The sequence below is a fragment of the Aotus nancymaae genome, unplaced genomic scaffold, assembly GCF_030222135.1.
Source record: "Aotus nancymaae isolate 86718 unplaced genomic scaffold, 86718_ANA_hifiasm-v0.15.2.pri h1tg000036l, whole genome shotgun sequence".
NCBI lineage: Eukaryota > Metazoa > Chordata > Mammalia > Primates > Aotidae > Aotus > Aotus nancymaae.
The window spans coordinates 47,025,308-47,039,315 of NW_026988450.1; the positions used below are offsets into that span (position 1 = coordinate 47,025,308).

The following is a 14,008-nucleotide window of genomic DNA, read 5'->3' on the forward strand; positions in this document are numbered from 1 at the left end:
CCAAAACTTTTCTATTTTAGGACCCAAAATTTTATGTGGATAAGTCAAGTTATATTTAAATGTAAATAAAAATAGACAATTCATGTTCCTCTTCCTTAATTTGAGATTTACTAGAAGAAATGACACAGAGAATGGAAGCCCTGGAAAATCGCCTGAGATACAGATGAAGATTAGACATCGACACATCTGTAGTCATTGTATCAACGATTAAAATGAAAGCAGTGCAGAGCCCCAAAGCTCAGGCTATTGTTAAATCAATAATGTTGTGAAATAAAACAGCACTGAGAAAGCCGGTCTGCCATAGAACAAAGACAAGAAGTAGACACCAACTTGTATCAATTTATCTAGGAAAAGAAATCCTTCATAATTCTAAGATGAATTTACCAGGTGAGAACGAATAAGCTATGCAAGGTATTTTGTAATATACTGTGGACACAACTTGCTTCTGCCTCGTCCTGCCTTAGTGTTGCAATCTCATTTGACTATTTGATAAAGTTTGCACAGTCTTACTTCTGTAGAACACTGGCCATAGGAAATGCTGTTTTTTGTATTGGACTTTACCTTGATATATGTATATGGATGTATGCATAAAATCATAGGACATAAGTACTTGTGGAACAAGTTGGATTTTTTATACAATATTAAAATTCACCACTTCAGAAAATGGTATTCTGTGTAAAATTCTTAGTTTAACTTTAAATGGAAGATATGTATACATGAGAAATGGCCATATGCCTATGAAAAAAATGTTGAAACTCACTAGTAATCAGGAAAATACAGGTTAAAACAATACCATTTTTCACCCATCAGCTTGGCAAAAATGAATGTTTTAACAAATGTTGGTAAGGATGTGAAAATGTGGGGCTCTTGTAGAAGGAATGCAAATGGCACTCTTTGTAGAGTAAATCTGTTGACATCTCGTAAAACTGCAAATGCACACAACTCTATAAATCTAGCAACTACACTCGGTTATCTAACTAGATGATTTTAGCAAATACGTACAAAGAGACCTGTGTAAGAATGTTACTAGACTTTGTAAAAGCAACAAATAAGGAACAACTTAAACATCATCAGAAGGGGGAACTGATAAACGTGGTGTAATCCATGCCACAGAAATACACCACCACATGTACAGGCATGTGCTACATCTACACAAATACACGGTCAGACACAAAAAGAATACTTTAAAAAGAGTGACAGAATGTTTAGCATGATACCGTTCCTGAAAATTAAACACCAAAGTGTCACTAGTTGTTCAAAGATGTAAATATGTATATTTAAGTATAGGAAATGTTCTAAAAGGATATGCCCAAATTGAGAAAATAGAGAAATGAGAATAGCGACAAAAACTTCAACTTTATCAACTCAAGAAGGACCTTACAGCAACAAACACCCTAAGTGGCAGCTTCAATAAGAAGCAAAGATAGCCGTGTTTCTCCGTTCTTAACTTTGCGCTGAGAAAACCAGTCTGAATTTGGTGGACCTTCCCTTACTCTAGAAAAGAAGCAAAGATAGCCAAAATGACATCCTTCCCATGGAAGCCACTGTATTTTACAGTCCAAATGATGCTTTACAAACAAGACATGTTGAATAAGTTTATGTTTCCATATTTAAAGACAAGTATTTCCATCAGAATATTCTCTTAAAAGGCAGTGCAGGAGAGTTGGAAGAACATCTCCTAGGCCTCAACTTTATCTGATAAAGTCATGATTATTTTTGGGTACATTAGTTTTGATTCAAAGTATTAAAACATTAGTTTATATTATATTTGAGTAATCCATTTGACCCTGACAACACAAGTTTTCATTAGGAAGTAGTACTGGTTTAGATTGACATTACTTTTCAGGTAGTCATGCATCACTTGATGGGGATATGCTCTGAGAAATGCACCTTTAGGTCATTTCATCATTGTGGGAACATCAGAATGCACTTAGAAAAACCTAAATGGTGTATCCCATGACACACCTAGCCTATGTTATATACCCTATTGCTTGCTCCTAGGCTACAATCTTGTATAGCACATCAGTGTACTGAACACTGCAGGCAACTGTAAAACAATGGTATTTGTTGTATCTAAACACAGAAAAGGAAATTTTCAGCTTTACTATAATCTTATGGAAGATTATAATAAATAATCTTGTTGTATATGCAGTCCATCATTAACCAAATGTCATTATGTGGCGCATGACTATTAGTCTGGAATTGCTGCCAAGGTGGCTCAATTCTACTTTATTCTGTTGTGTTCAGGCTCCACCTAGCGGCTCAGAAGACTGCCTCCTCCTACTTTTTTTTTTAGCAATTAAATATATTTCAACCTAACATTTTATTTACTTGCCATGAGAATATCATAACTTTTTTTTTTTTGGTATTAAACACATTTCTCCTGGGGGAAAAACTTCATGGCAAAAAGAGAAAAGGCCTCCAACCAATGCATTAAAATCTACAGATTAAGATATTTGAAGACTATCTAAAATGTTTCTCCATTTTCCTTGTTTTTGCCACTTGTACATCTCAGTGTAAGGGTTCTGCATTCCATTTTCATCACTTATTGTGGCCTTTCCATCTCTGGGATTTAATCTGCAATATAAAGCTAATAGTAATATCTCACTGAGTGGTCAGAAGACTAAATGAGTTAATATATACACTATTTTGTAAAGTACCTAAAACTTTATTATTTTTTGAGATGGAGTCTCACTTTCACCCAGGCTAGAGTACACTGGTGTATGATCTTAGCTCACTGCAACCTCCCCCTCCCAGGTTCAAGTGATTCTCCTGCCTCAGCCTCCCAAGTAGCTGGGACTACAGGCACCTGCCACCACACCCAGCTAACTTACTTTTGTATTTTTAGTAGAGACAGGCTTCACCATGTTGGCCAGGCTGGTCTTGAACACCTGACCTCAGGTGATCAGTCTGCCTCAGCCTCCCTAAGTCTTGGGATTACAGGTGTGAGCCAATGCATCCGGCCATATTAATTTATTTTTAGAGACAGGGTCTTGCTCTGTCAACCATGCTGGAGTACAGTGGCACCAAGATAGCTCACTGTAACCTCAACCTCTGGGGCTCAAGCAATCCTCCTGCCTCAGCCACCACAACGGGCTAATGTTTTTAACTTTTTTGTAGAAACGGGAGTCTCATTATATTGCCCAGGCTAGTCTCAAACTCCTGGCCTTAAGCGATCCTCCTGCCTCAGCCTCCTTAAGTGCTGAGATTACAGGCATAAGCCATAGTACTGGGCCCTAAGACATTTTAAATGCTCAGTATTAACTATTACTCTTTAGCAGCCAAGAGTATTGGACACAAAGATGGTGCCTGAGCTAAGCGTACGCTGAGTGAATGAAAGGACAGAATAAATTCTTTGCTGACCTGAGGAAAGTAATCTGGCAGATTCCCACCCCTATCTTTTAAAGCAAACAGGCAGTAGTAAATTAAATAATGGTAAATGCATAAAAGTTTGAGAACTATTAACAAGACAGAATTCTGAACTAGAAAGCCACGAATGTTATCAATAAGAGAATTAAATGTTTAAGCCCTAATAGTCATTATCCACTTTAATTTTTGATAAGTGACACAAAGTTGAATACCTTGAGTCCATGTCCTGTAGAACCTTTAGTGAGCAAGATGTAATCGATGCCATAAAAAAAGGTTGTAAGTTAACTCAGAGGCGCCTGTTTTAGACTGGGTGCTAAACTTGTCCTCAGAACAAGCACAGGTAGGCCCAGAAAAGGGAAGAAACCAGATTCCACTGCAGATGGAGGGAGCAGCAAATCTAAGGAACAGGTGGAAGACAGGAGATGGCAAACTTTTCCATGACACAGATTATCTTCCAGATGATCCAACTATTAATAGTTGTATTCATAATCAGCCTAAAATTTGGTTTCTTCTCTACATTTCTTTTGCACCTGCCACCATCCCATTCCAACTGCAATTCTTAACACATTCTACAATATCCAATCTCTTCCTTGAGATTTCTATTTCCATACCCCAGAGTTCAGCAGAAGTACGGAGTAAATCCAATTGGCTGCGTACAATCCTCTGAATATTAGAGCTACCCAAACATACTGCTTATAATTAGAAAAGAACATTTTAAATGTCATCTTACATTTCCCCAGATTTTCCTGGCCAGTGTCATTTTCTCTGAGAGCAATTTAAGAGTACTTAATCAAAGGTAACACAGGCCAAAATGAGTGAGGAATGTTTCCTATCTACTAGGTTTAAACTTCTTGTCTCTCTAAACTTGTTCCTTGCTGAAAAAAACAATAGTTGTGACTACACAAAAAGAACAAATAATGAAAAGGCAAAAGCCAAATGATGTTACAGCATTATTATCAACTACCTAAAAGGCCCCAGAAATCATAAATTTTCTTAAAACCATCATTCCAAAATGCCTGCAGCCAAAAAAACCACACAACAGAAACCACACAAAGAAATGGTGCACCAACATGTGCAATATCGTATTCTTCAGGTCACCACACCTTGAGAAATTAAATTTGAGTTAGTCAACCCGGAGGTAAAACTAACCCAAATAGTCTGAAAAGTCAACCTGGGGGAGAAACTGACCAAGTAGATAATAAGCACACAAACTACCATAACCATGAGATTCAAACATTTTGAACTATGGAAACAGACTAACACTATTAGAGACCAGAAGTCAGACCAAGGAATTCTTACCAAAGATTAAGATTCAAATATTTTATATCACTTTGAGCACACTTGGTCTCTGCATATGTAAACATGAACACCTTAGAACACTTAAAGTCTTTCATATTTTCATCTTAATTAGGAGAGAAGTTAGTTTAAAAACGTGACATTTGGGGCTGATTATTACAATGACATGGAAGGAAAACCAAGAATGAAAAAGACCTTGCAGAATCCACAGCTTCCCACAACAAAGAACTGTCCCATTACACAATGTCAGTAGTGCTCCCAAATTGAGAAATACTGAGTAAATGAACCAGTAAAACTATGAACCACCAGACTCTCCAAAGTATTAATATATCCACAACCTCAGATTAATGAGCTATTCCCTTGGGAAAAAAACAAACTCCTATCCCCCATCTATCAAATCGGGAACATGACCCACCCAGGGCTGTCATATAGCTATTAAGAGCTGGGGTCCTTTGACTCCAAGTGCAGTAAATGCTTGATTTTCTGCATCCTATTTAGAAGGCATCCTCATTTAATGTCTCTCTCATCTACCACCAAAAATTGCCTGAAAGAGGGGATGCAGAAATGAAGGGGCAATGAGATTGACTAGAACCCAAAAGACATTGTCTTTTCTGACACTTCTGTGGCCTCCCTGCCTCAAAGCCCAGCTGACTATATAGGGCATACCTTATTGGCACCATTCAACTCTGTATATTAAGATCTAACTAAATCATTATTTCCCCTCAAATTAATTCCTTTGACTGTTCCAAAGGATATTAACATACGAAGGAGGGTTCCCTGGGACATCCTCTTGGAGGGATGCAGTATGCAGTTCCCAGAAATGTGAATACTTAACGTACTTCACAGTACATCTTTTACTAGTATATAAAACTTGGACTTAACACCCATTGGTGATCTGGGATTACTCAGAAGTCGTCCAAGTATACTAACCACTTACAACCTTAGAAAAGATTATTCGCTGGCTGGGCGTGGTGGCTCACGCCTATAATCCCAGCACTTTGGGAGGCCAAGGTGGGTGGATCACGGGGTCAAGAGATCAAGACCATCCTGGTCAACATGGTGAAACCCCGTCTCTACTAAAAATACAAAAATTAGCTGGGCATGGTGGCGCACGCCTGTAGTCCCAGCTACTCAGGAGGCTGAGGCAGGAGAATTGCTTGAACCCAGGAGACGGAGGTTGCGGTGAGCCGAGATCACGCCACTGCACTCTAGCCTGGGTAACAAGAGCGAAACTCCGTCTCAAAAAAAAAAAAGAAAAGATTATTCATTAAAGTAAAACTTTTCTTGACCTATGACCGCATTTTGGATGGGGAAACACTTCGGTTAATCTTTTTTTAGCTACTCAGATTTGGAAAATTGCAATTCTGGCTAAATTCTGGGCATTTAACCTCGTTGCCAAAATGCAAACAATGTCCTGAGAATAGAATTATAAAAACTGAGCTTCCTAAAAATCTAGTACTAGAAAGGAACCCAGTGTACTCCCTTAACAAAAACTGGAAGACAGAAACCAGGATGTATAACTCTGCTGAAGAGTCTTGCCAAATCTGCCTCACCCTCTCTAATCCAAGCTTCAGGAAATTGCATTAAAACAAAAATATACAGAGAACAAAACTGAAATGGATACAGTGTTTTTAAAACAAGCTCGGAAAAATTTTATTAAAGGAAAATTTTACATGGTTTACTTTTCACCAGTCTGTTCTGGCATGCTTCTAATGATGTCAGAATCACCTAAAAAATAAAAATACAGTAATTTTACAATTAATTTTAATAGCAACTGGTTCTATAAAATTTCTCTACTTTGGTTATCCCTTCTGTAGACAATAGTCTGCAAATTATCACTGATTTTTTGCAAAAGTTATCACATTAGCTGTACTGTCATTTTTAAGGTTGATCAAATATAACCTAGAATCACAGCCATTATAACACAAAATGATCATACAATAAAATTGGTTTATCACCAGCATTTATAAAACCAAACCTAGGGAAAGAACTAGGTCTGGGGACACACGCATGGTCTTAATATAGCGAATGTTTAGCCTGTCCTGACTATTACAAAATCAGAACAGCGAGAATATTCGCAGTATTCTGTGAATCAAAGATTCACAACTGGAAAACAAGATGACACAGATTTTTAGGCACTTTTTCCCCCTCAACCTAATTTACATGTCTGTTCTCAGGAAGCAAGAATTACTTCTGTTTCACTGGATTCTTCTCCCCTTACAATTTCACCTTTTACCAAATCTCTAAGTCACTATTTCACAGGTACTTCATCAAACGAAATTCATTATCTGACAGTAAAAGTTTTAATTATAAAAGCCAATTAAAATGTATTGGCATTTATTACCAATTCTCTACTAAATACAACTACAGGATATGCCTTGCTATATTCATATTCTATCTGAAATTAGGAACAAAAGATATTTGTGTAATAAGAAATACTTGTCCAGATACTTGAAAGGTAAAAAAAAAAAAAAAAAGACTATGATTTTAAAAGCATACCTGGATCAATGATAGCCAGTGTGCACACTCTGTAGTATTTTCCACATGCTGTGCCCAGTTCAATATTATTGCCACTATAGTGATGGACACCAGTTTTGGCTAACATTGCATAGTACTCTATTTCGGATTTCCTTTGGGAACCAAAAAAAGGCGATAAATAAATGCCATACCAAGTGACTGACAGACTGTTACTACTTCTTTTACTAGTTTTAATGTTGTTAATCAGTAACAAAATTACATACTCTTAAAAACATCATATTCATCATGTATCCCTTACAAGTGAAGGGGCAACCAGCAAATACCTACTCAACCCCATTAAAGGTAGTATCTATGTTCATGGAAGAGGGTAGGATGCAAATAAACAAAAAGCAAAGCATTATTTAGCATTAGTAAGGGCCACATACTTTATATTTCCATGACAATCTTTAAATTAGCTATTATGTACTCTATTTTTTATTCTTTTAGCTAATGAAACTGAGCCACAGAACAGTAAGTGGAGGATCTAGAATCCAAACCTTTAAAAGATAAGCCATTTCTGTCACTATCTCCCCAGTACCCAGAATTCTAGATGGGAAGTGATGCTGTTTTAGAGTTAAAATTTCCAGCTGGGCGCAGTGGCTCACACCCGTAATCCCAGCACTTTGGGAGGCTGAGGCAGGCGTATCACCTGAAGTCAAGAGTTCAAGACCAGGCTGGCCAACCTGGTGAGACCCCGTCTATACTAAAAATACAAAAAATTAGCCAGGTGTGCGTGGTGGTGCGCACCTGTAATCCCAGCTACTCAGGAGGCTGAGGCAGGAGAACTGGTTGAACCTGGGAGGCAGAGGTTGAAGTGAGCCGGAATCATGCCACTGTACTCCAGCCTGGGCAACAAGAGCAAAACTTCGTCTCAAAAAAAAATTCTGGACTCACGTCCCAGCACTTTGCAAGGCCAGATCACTTAAGGTCAGGAGTTGGAGACCAGCCTGGCCAACATGGTGGAACCTCATCTCTACTAAAAATACAAAAACTAGCCAGGCTTGGTGTCAGGCACCTGTAATCCCAGCTACTCGGGAGGCTGAGGCAGAATTGCTTGAACCTGGGAGGCGGAGGTTGTAGTGAGCTGAGATCATGCCATTGCACTCCAGCCTGACTGACAAGTGACTCCTTCTCTAAATAAATAAATAAATGAATAAATAATTGGGAAATGGTACCTACTCCCTACTCAATAATGACAGAGAGCAGATTAGTGGGTGCTAAACACGCGCGTGCACGCGCACACACGCACACACACACACACACACACACACACATATGCACCTCAGGCCCCATCCCGGATCCAATGAAATCGGAACTTGTATATTAACAAGACAACCCATGTGACTTCTTTGCACAGTCACGTTTCAGAAGCCCTACTATAGAAGACAGGCTTTAAAGTAAGTTTCAGAGAATGGTTAGGGAAAAGCCCAACCCACGGGATGGGACAGAAAGGGCATTCCAGGCTTTGACAGGAACTACAGACACCCTATATAAAATGCTGTAAGCAGCTTATGCATTACCTCAGGAAATTTGGTCACATGGCTTATATTCTGCAAGATCCGAGTTTCTTGAGCTTATTTACAATACCCCCTAAATTCATTTTCAAATTCAATTTCAAAACAGTGAGTCAAGCATAAACCTTGCCTCAGAACTGATTTAGTGGGCTAAACTGGGTTACTCTATGATAGCCTGCAACTCCACAGCCCAACCTCAACTTTTCTTACCTGGTTTTTTAATACTAAAGTTCACACAATGAAGCATTAACAAATCACCTCAAAGCTAAAAGAACCAAAAAAGCAGGAGACAAAATACACGGAAAAACAAATTAGGTGTCTGCGCGTCCATCAAACCTCGATACTCTGTTTTCACTCCTCCTGCCACACACATTTCTCGCCCAAAAATAAGCTCACAGAAGGGGAGCACATGATTTGGGGGTGGGTGGGAGAGACGGGAATGAAGAGTCAAACACCACAATCACTACCGTAATTATCCTGCAAGTGTTCATCTGGAAAACGAGTTTTTCATAACATCCAGTTCACGCCACTTAGATTACAAGTTTACACCCCTGTATACATTCTTTCGCAATGAATTCGCGGTAGGCGACACCGGCTCAGGTTTTTCCGATTACCTCAAAGCTGGGCAGTTGTTAGCGAGAATGACCAATTTCGCTTTGCCTTGTCTGATCATCTTCAGAGTCTGCTTGTACCCCAGCACGTACTTTCCACTTTTCATAACGAGTTGGAGCCTAGAGTTGATCGACTCCAGCGACTTTTTCTACAAAGCAAACATTAAACACGGTCCTGAAGGCCTCGTTTGCAACCACCTCACAACTGGACCCAGCATTTTGAAGCCGACCCCCTTAAACTTCCGAAGTTGAGGGGCCCAAATCATTGAGAGAGCCTCTCGGATTCCCTTTGGGGTCCTACAAACGCCAGTAGGCATGCTGTCACCCCAGTGGGCTCACATCTGCCCGCCCCGGCTGAGACTCAGCTCTCCACGTGAATCGGCTTCCGGGCCGGGCCCGCCTCACTCACCGTCTTCTTTGCGGCCACCATCTTCCTGCCTTAGGTGCGGGACGGCCCCCAACCTAGAACAGAGACCAAGACAGGAAATTTAGGATCCGTAGTTCCAAGTGGCAACCCTCAAGGCCCCCCGCACTGCCTAAACCACGGTCGGTAGGAGCCCACTCACCAACAGCAGACGCTAAGATGGCCGGGGAGCGAGAAAGGAAGGAGCTCCCACAATGCAAAGCTCTTCACGGCAGAGCCGGAACTCCAGAACCGGAAGTGGAAACAGATCGCCAGCGGAAAAGGTGGAGCAAAAAGCAGAGAGCTGCTGCCGGCTGCCGATTGCGTTTGAGACCGCTGGCTAGGATGGCTGCGGGGGGCCGAACGCGGCGGCTTATTCCTCTAATCACAGCACTTTCGGAGGCCGAGGCGGGAAGTTCTCTTGCGTCCAGCTCGAGGCCAGCCTGGGCAACATAGTGAGACCACCTCCGTCTCTGCAAAAAAAATAAAAAATAAATTCGCCCGGCGTGGTGGCGCGCTCCTGTAGTCCCAGCTTCTCCAGAGGCTGTATCAACTATCGCACATCTACTAAGGTGGCACATCTACTAAGGTCGCACATCTAAGGAGGTCGAGGCTGCAGTGAACCGTGATCGCGTCACTGCACTCAGCCTGGGTGACAGAGTGAGACTGTCTCGAAGAAAAAAACAGAATGGCGGCGGGTGTGTTCGCTTTCCTCCTTTGCGGACCTTAAGCCTCTCGGCGTTGTGTTGCTGTTCTGCTGCGAGCTGCAGCCTAACGAATCGAGGAGCGTAGAACCCAGAGGGAGTTGGAAAGGCCGACTGAAGGTGAGGTGGAAGGGTCGATGAGAAGAGGCTGCGGCGGCTACGACCACGGTCTAAATGCCGCTGAATTCATCTTTGCCTAGAGGCGTGGCTCTCGGAGGGCCTTGTGGATGACTCCGATGGGCCGCAGCACCTGCATTTACTCTCCGCCTGGTAGAAGAAGTTGTGTCCCCACTCTTGCGGTCACCCAAGTTACCGTCCCTTGGAGAACGGTGGCACACTGCGCGAGTTCTCAAAACTCGCTTTCGTAACTGTGTTAGCGTGAACTTGTGAACCGAGTTTGCACTGAGAACGCGATAAACAGGTCTAATTTTTAAAAATCTTTTTGCTGTTAACATTAGATCTTGGTATAAATGTCCAGAGACAGACCACTGAAAATATTAGGCGCTGAAAGCCCCCACCTAATCTCCAGCTCCAAAAAAATATGTATTGTAAAATCAGACCAACGGGTAAGCTACGTGAGGGAAACCTCTTCCCCTCCTTAAGCCTCACCGAAAAACGCGTGCTGTGCCAGGAACTATGCAACACCATTTATATGTATTTACTTAATAATCACAAAAGTCCCTTGAAATAGTAACCTTTTTATTGTCCATTTTGCATATCTAGGACCAGAGCCCAGGCAACTTAGGTCTCTTCACAATTAAAGTTGATTCCGGCTGGAGGTGGTGGCTCACGCCTGTAATCCCAGCACTTTGGGAGGCCTAGGCAGGCAGATCACCTGAGGTCAGGAGTTCGAGACCAGCCTGGCCAACATGGTGAAACCCAGTCTCTACTGAAAAAACACAAAAATTAGTCGGGCGTGGTGGTAGGCGCCTGTAATCCCAGCTACTCGGGAGACTGAGACAGGAGAGTCGCTTGAACCCAGGAGGCGGAGGTTGCAGTGAGCTGATATCACGCCATTGCACTCCAGCCTGGGGGACAAGAGGGAGACTGTCTCGAAAAAAAATTGAATCTCTACTTAAGGGCATTTTCCATTACAGTTCACTCTAGGTACCATTTAGAAATGTTGGAGTAGACACTTGATATGCAAAGAACTACACCCTACCTTCAAGAGGCTAATAGTTATGCTGAGAAGGCAAGACCTATAAAGACAATTAATACAACTCTAACTGCCATATGAGTCGTTGTCACAGATGTTACTTGTTCATTCAGTACCATGTGCCATCACCTGTGTTAAGCCCGTGGTCATATAAGATTCCTTCAGAAACCTTGCTGTCTATTGTCTGAAGGAAGGTAAAAACAAAAGCATAATATGTTTATTTAACAAATATATATGATGAATTCATCCTCGCTGCAGGCACTAAGAATATACAAAGACTCGGTATTTTTTTTTTTTTTTTTGAGACAGAGTCTCGCTCTGTTGCCAGGCGCCAGGCGCGGTGACTGTTCTTAAAGAGCCTACTATCTAGCTAGGCCTTAAAGGAGAGTAATACTAGGAATAATTAGTTTTGTATAGACTTTCATGTACTTTTCACAAACCTTAACGCGTGGTTACAATAACCTCTAAGCATTATTATCCTTATTTTACAGGGCTAAGATTAGAGAAAAACGTTGTTAAATAATTTAGTAAAGGTAAGGTCAGAGCTGAGATTTGAAGTCAAGCACTTTGCCAAATTAACTGAAATCAAGGAGGGGATGCATTCTAGTCAGAGAAGAGCAGAAGCAGAGCTAAAAGGTGCTTGCTTCAGCAGCACGTATACTAAAAATTGGAAGGATACAGAGAAGATTATCGTGACCCCTGTGCAGTGATGACACACAAATTCATGGGAAAAAAAAAAAGAGAGCTAAAAGGACACAAGAGTTACTAGTACAATTTGACTGGAATATAGCATTCATGAGAGGGAAGGAGAAAAAAACAAAAGAAAAGTGGAATGTTACAGATTTAAATGTTACAATTGTAAGTTTGCTTTAGAGTGGAATTATAAGAAATCATTTTATGCTCAAATTTTACTGCCTTTTTAAATCTTTTCCCAGAAATGTATTTAAATCCCTGGAGATTCCTTGCTGAATAGCCTTTGAGAGAAGCTCTCTGGAAGAGGCATGTTGATCAGTGATGCCATTGGGACCTGAAAACAATGAAGGCTCTAAAATTGAATAGCCACCAGGAACATTAAAGTTAGACATAAAATAGGTTAGGAAAAAGGCACTCTTGAAGGACAGATTGACAGTGTGTCAAAACAGAATGAACATACCTATATAAGCATTTTGCATGAGGATATACAAGATGACAGTGACTTCCTCAGGAAAAGGGGATTGGAAGTTGGAAGGAGGTAGAAAAGCACTTTTTAATTATATTCCTTTCTGTGCTATTTTGAATCTTTCGGCCCAGTGATTCAACTTTTAGGAATTTATCCTGCCCAAGCAGTCACAGAGTTGCTAAAGACATGGGAACCAAGAGTATTTATTTCAGCTTTGTTTACTTATTTATTCATTCATTTTTTTTTTTTGACTGAATCTCCCTCTGTTACCCAGGCTGGAGTGCTGTGGCGTAATCTCACTGCAACCTTCACTTCCTGGGTTCAAGCAGTTCTCCTACCTCAGCCTCCCAGGTAGCTGGGATTGCAGGCATCCATGCCCAGCTAATTTTTGTATTTTTAGTAGAGACGGGATTTTGCCATGTTGGCCAGGCTGGTGTTGAACTCCTGGGCCCAAGCAATCCACCCACCTCAGCCCACCAAAGTGCTGGGATTACAGGCGTGTGCCACCACACCTGGGCAGCATTATTTATAATAGCAAAAAATTAGATGCATCAAATGCTCATCATTCTTAAACAATACACAGTCATGCACTGCATAATGTTTTAGTCAATCATGGACCACATATGCAACGGTGGTCCCATAAGATTATAATACCTTATTTTTACTGTACCTCTTCTGTGTTTAGAAATACAGATACCACTGTGTTACAGTTGTCTGCAGGTATAGTAATACGCTGTACAGATTTGTAGCCTAGGAGCAATAGGCTATACCATATAGCCTAGGTGTGTAGGAGGCTATACCATCTCGGTTTGTGCAAGTACCCTCTATGATATTCAAACAACAATGAAATCGTCTAACAATGTAGTTTTCAGAATGAATCCTCATCATTAAGTGATGCATGACTATATATTTGCATAGGCACAGAAAAAAGTCTGGAAAACAAATCATCAAAACACATCTGAGAACGATGAGAAGAGTGGGCAATGAGGAAGGGACCTTTACTTTTTCTTTAGGTTTTTTAGTATGGCTTGAATTATTTTATAGTAAGTATTAATTATTGTTACATAAAAAGTTCATTTTAAGTATTAATAATAAAGTGCCCTTTTACAATAAATGTCTCATGAAACATCAATTACACCTCAATGTAGTATTTTTTCAAAGCCTGGCTCTCAGATCACCTGCATGAAAATCAATGATTCAAGCTCCTGGACTCCATCTAGGCCTATGGAAGAAATCTCTGGGTGTGGGTCCTGGGAATCTGAGTTTAATAGGCATCCTA

The 14,008-nt window shown here is 40.7% G+C and overlaps 2 protein-coding genes and 2 non-coding genes across 6 annotated transcripts in view; 2 read left to right on the forward strand and 2 right to left on the reverse strand.

The window, feature by feature from the left end:
- The window catches only part of MATN2 (matrilin 2), a 173,369-nt gene extending 172,702 nt beyond the window's left edge, over positions 1–667 (forward strand). For all 3 annotated transcript variants that reach the window (XM_064384440.1, XM_064384441.1, XM_064384442.1), the window contains one exon: positions 112–667. In XM_064384440.1, coding sequence (XP_064240510.1) covers positions 112–167 — 56 coding nt within the window. In that variant the 3' untranslated portion in view covers positions 168–667. The remainder of the gene's footprint in view (positions 1–111) is intronic.
- Positions 668–6,293: 5,626 nt separating this feature from the next.
- Positions 6,294–9,954, reverse strand: RPL30 (ribosomal protein L30). Its single transcript, XM_021675757.2, has 5 exons — positions 9,874–9,954; positions 9,717–9,769; positions 9,311–9,456; positions 7,165–7,295; positions 6,294–6,393 (listed from the first exon to the last, which is right to left on the reverse strand). The coding sequence occupies exons 2-5, from the start codon at positions 9,735–9,737 to the stop codon at positions 6,344–6,346; spliced, it is 348 nt and encodes a 115-aa protein (XP_021531432.1). The 5' UTR covers positions 9,738–9,769; positions 9,874–9,954; the 3' UTR covers positions 6,294–6,343.
- LOC135278162 (small nucleolar RNA SNORA72) lies at positions 6,615–6,746 on the reverse strand. The gene has a single exon (XR_010345715.1). It is a non-coding gene; the product is annotated as a small nucleolar RNA SNORA72 (small nucleolar RNA).
- Positions 9,955–12,206: 2,252 nt separating the features above from the next.
- On the forward strand, positions 12,207–12,314 carry LOC135278145 (U6 spliceosomal RNA). Its single transcript, XR_010345702.1, has one exon. It is a non-coding gene; the product is annotated as a U6 spliceosomal RNA (small nuclear RNA).
- Positions 12,315–14,008: the final 1,694 nt, after the last annotated feature.

Excerpts from the sequence above, each read along its gene's own strand:
- RPL30 (XM_021675757.2), bottom strand. The coding sequence starts at position 9,737 with ATGGTGGCCGCAAAGAAGACG. Across the intron at positions 9,457-9,716 it reads TGGTGGCCGCAAAGAAGACG|AAAAAGTCGCTGGAGTCGAT; the intron begins GTGAGTGAGGCG and ends TTTGCTTTGTAG. Across the intron at positions 6,394-7,164 it reads ACTGGCTATCATTGATCCAG|GTGATTCTGACATCATTAGA; the intron begins GTATGCTTTTAA and ends TTTATTTTTTAG.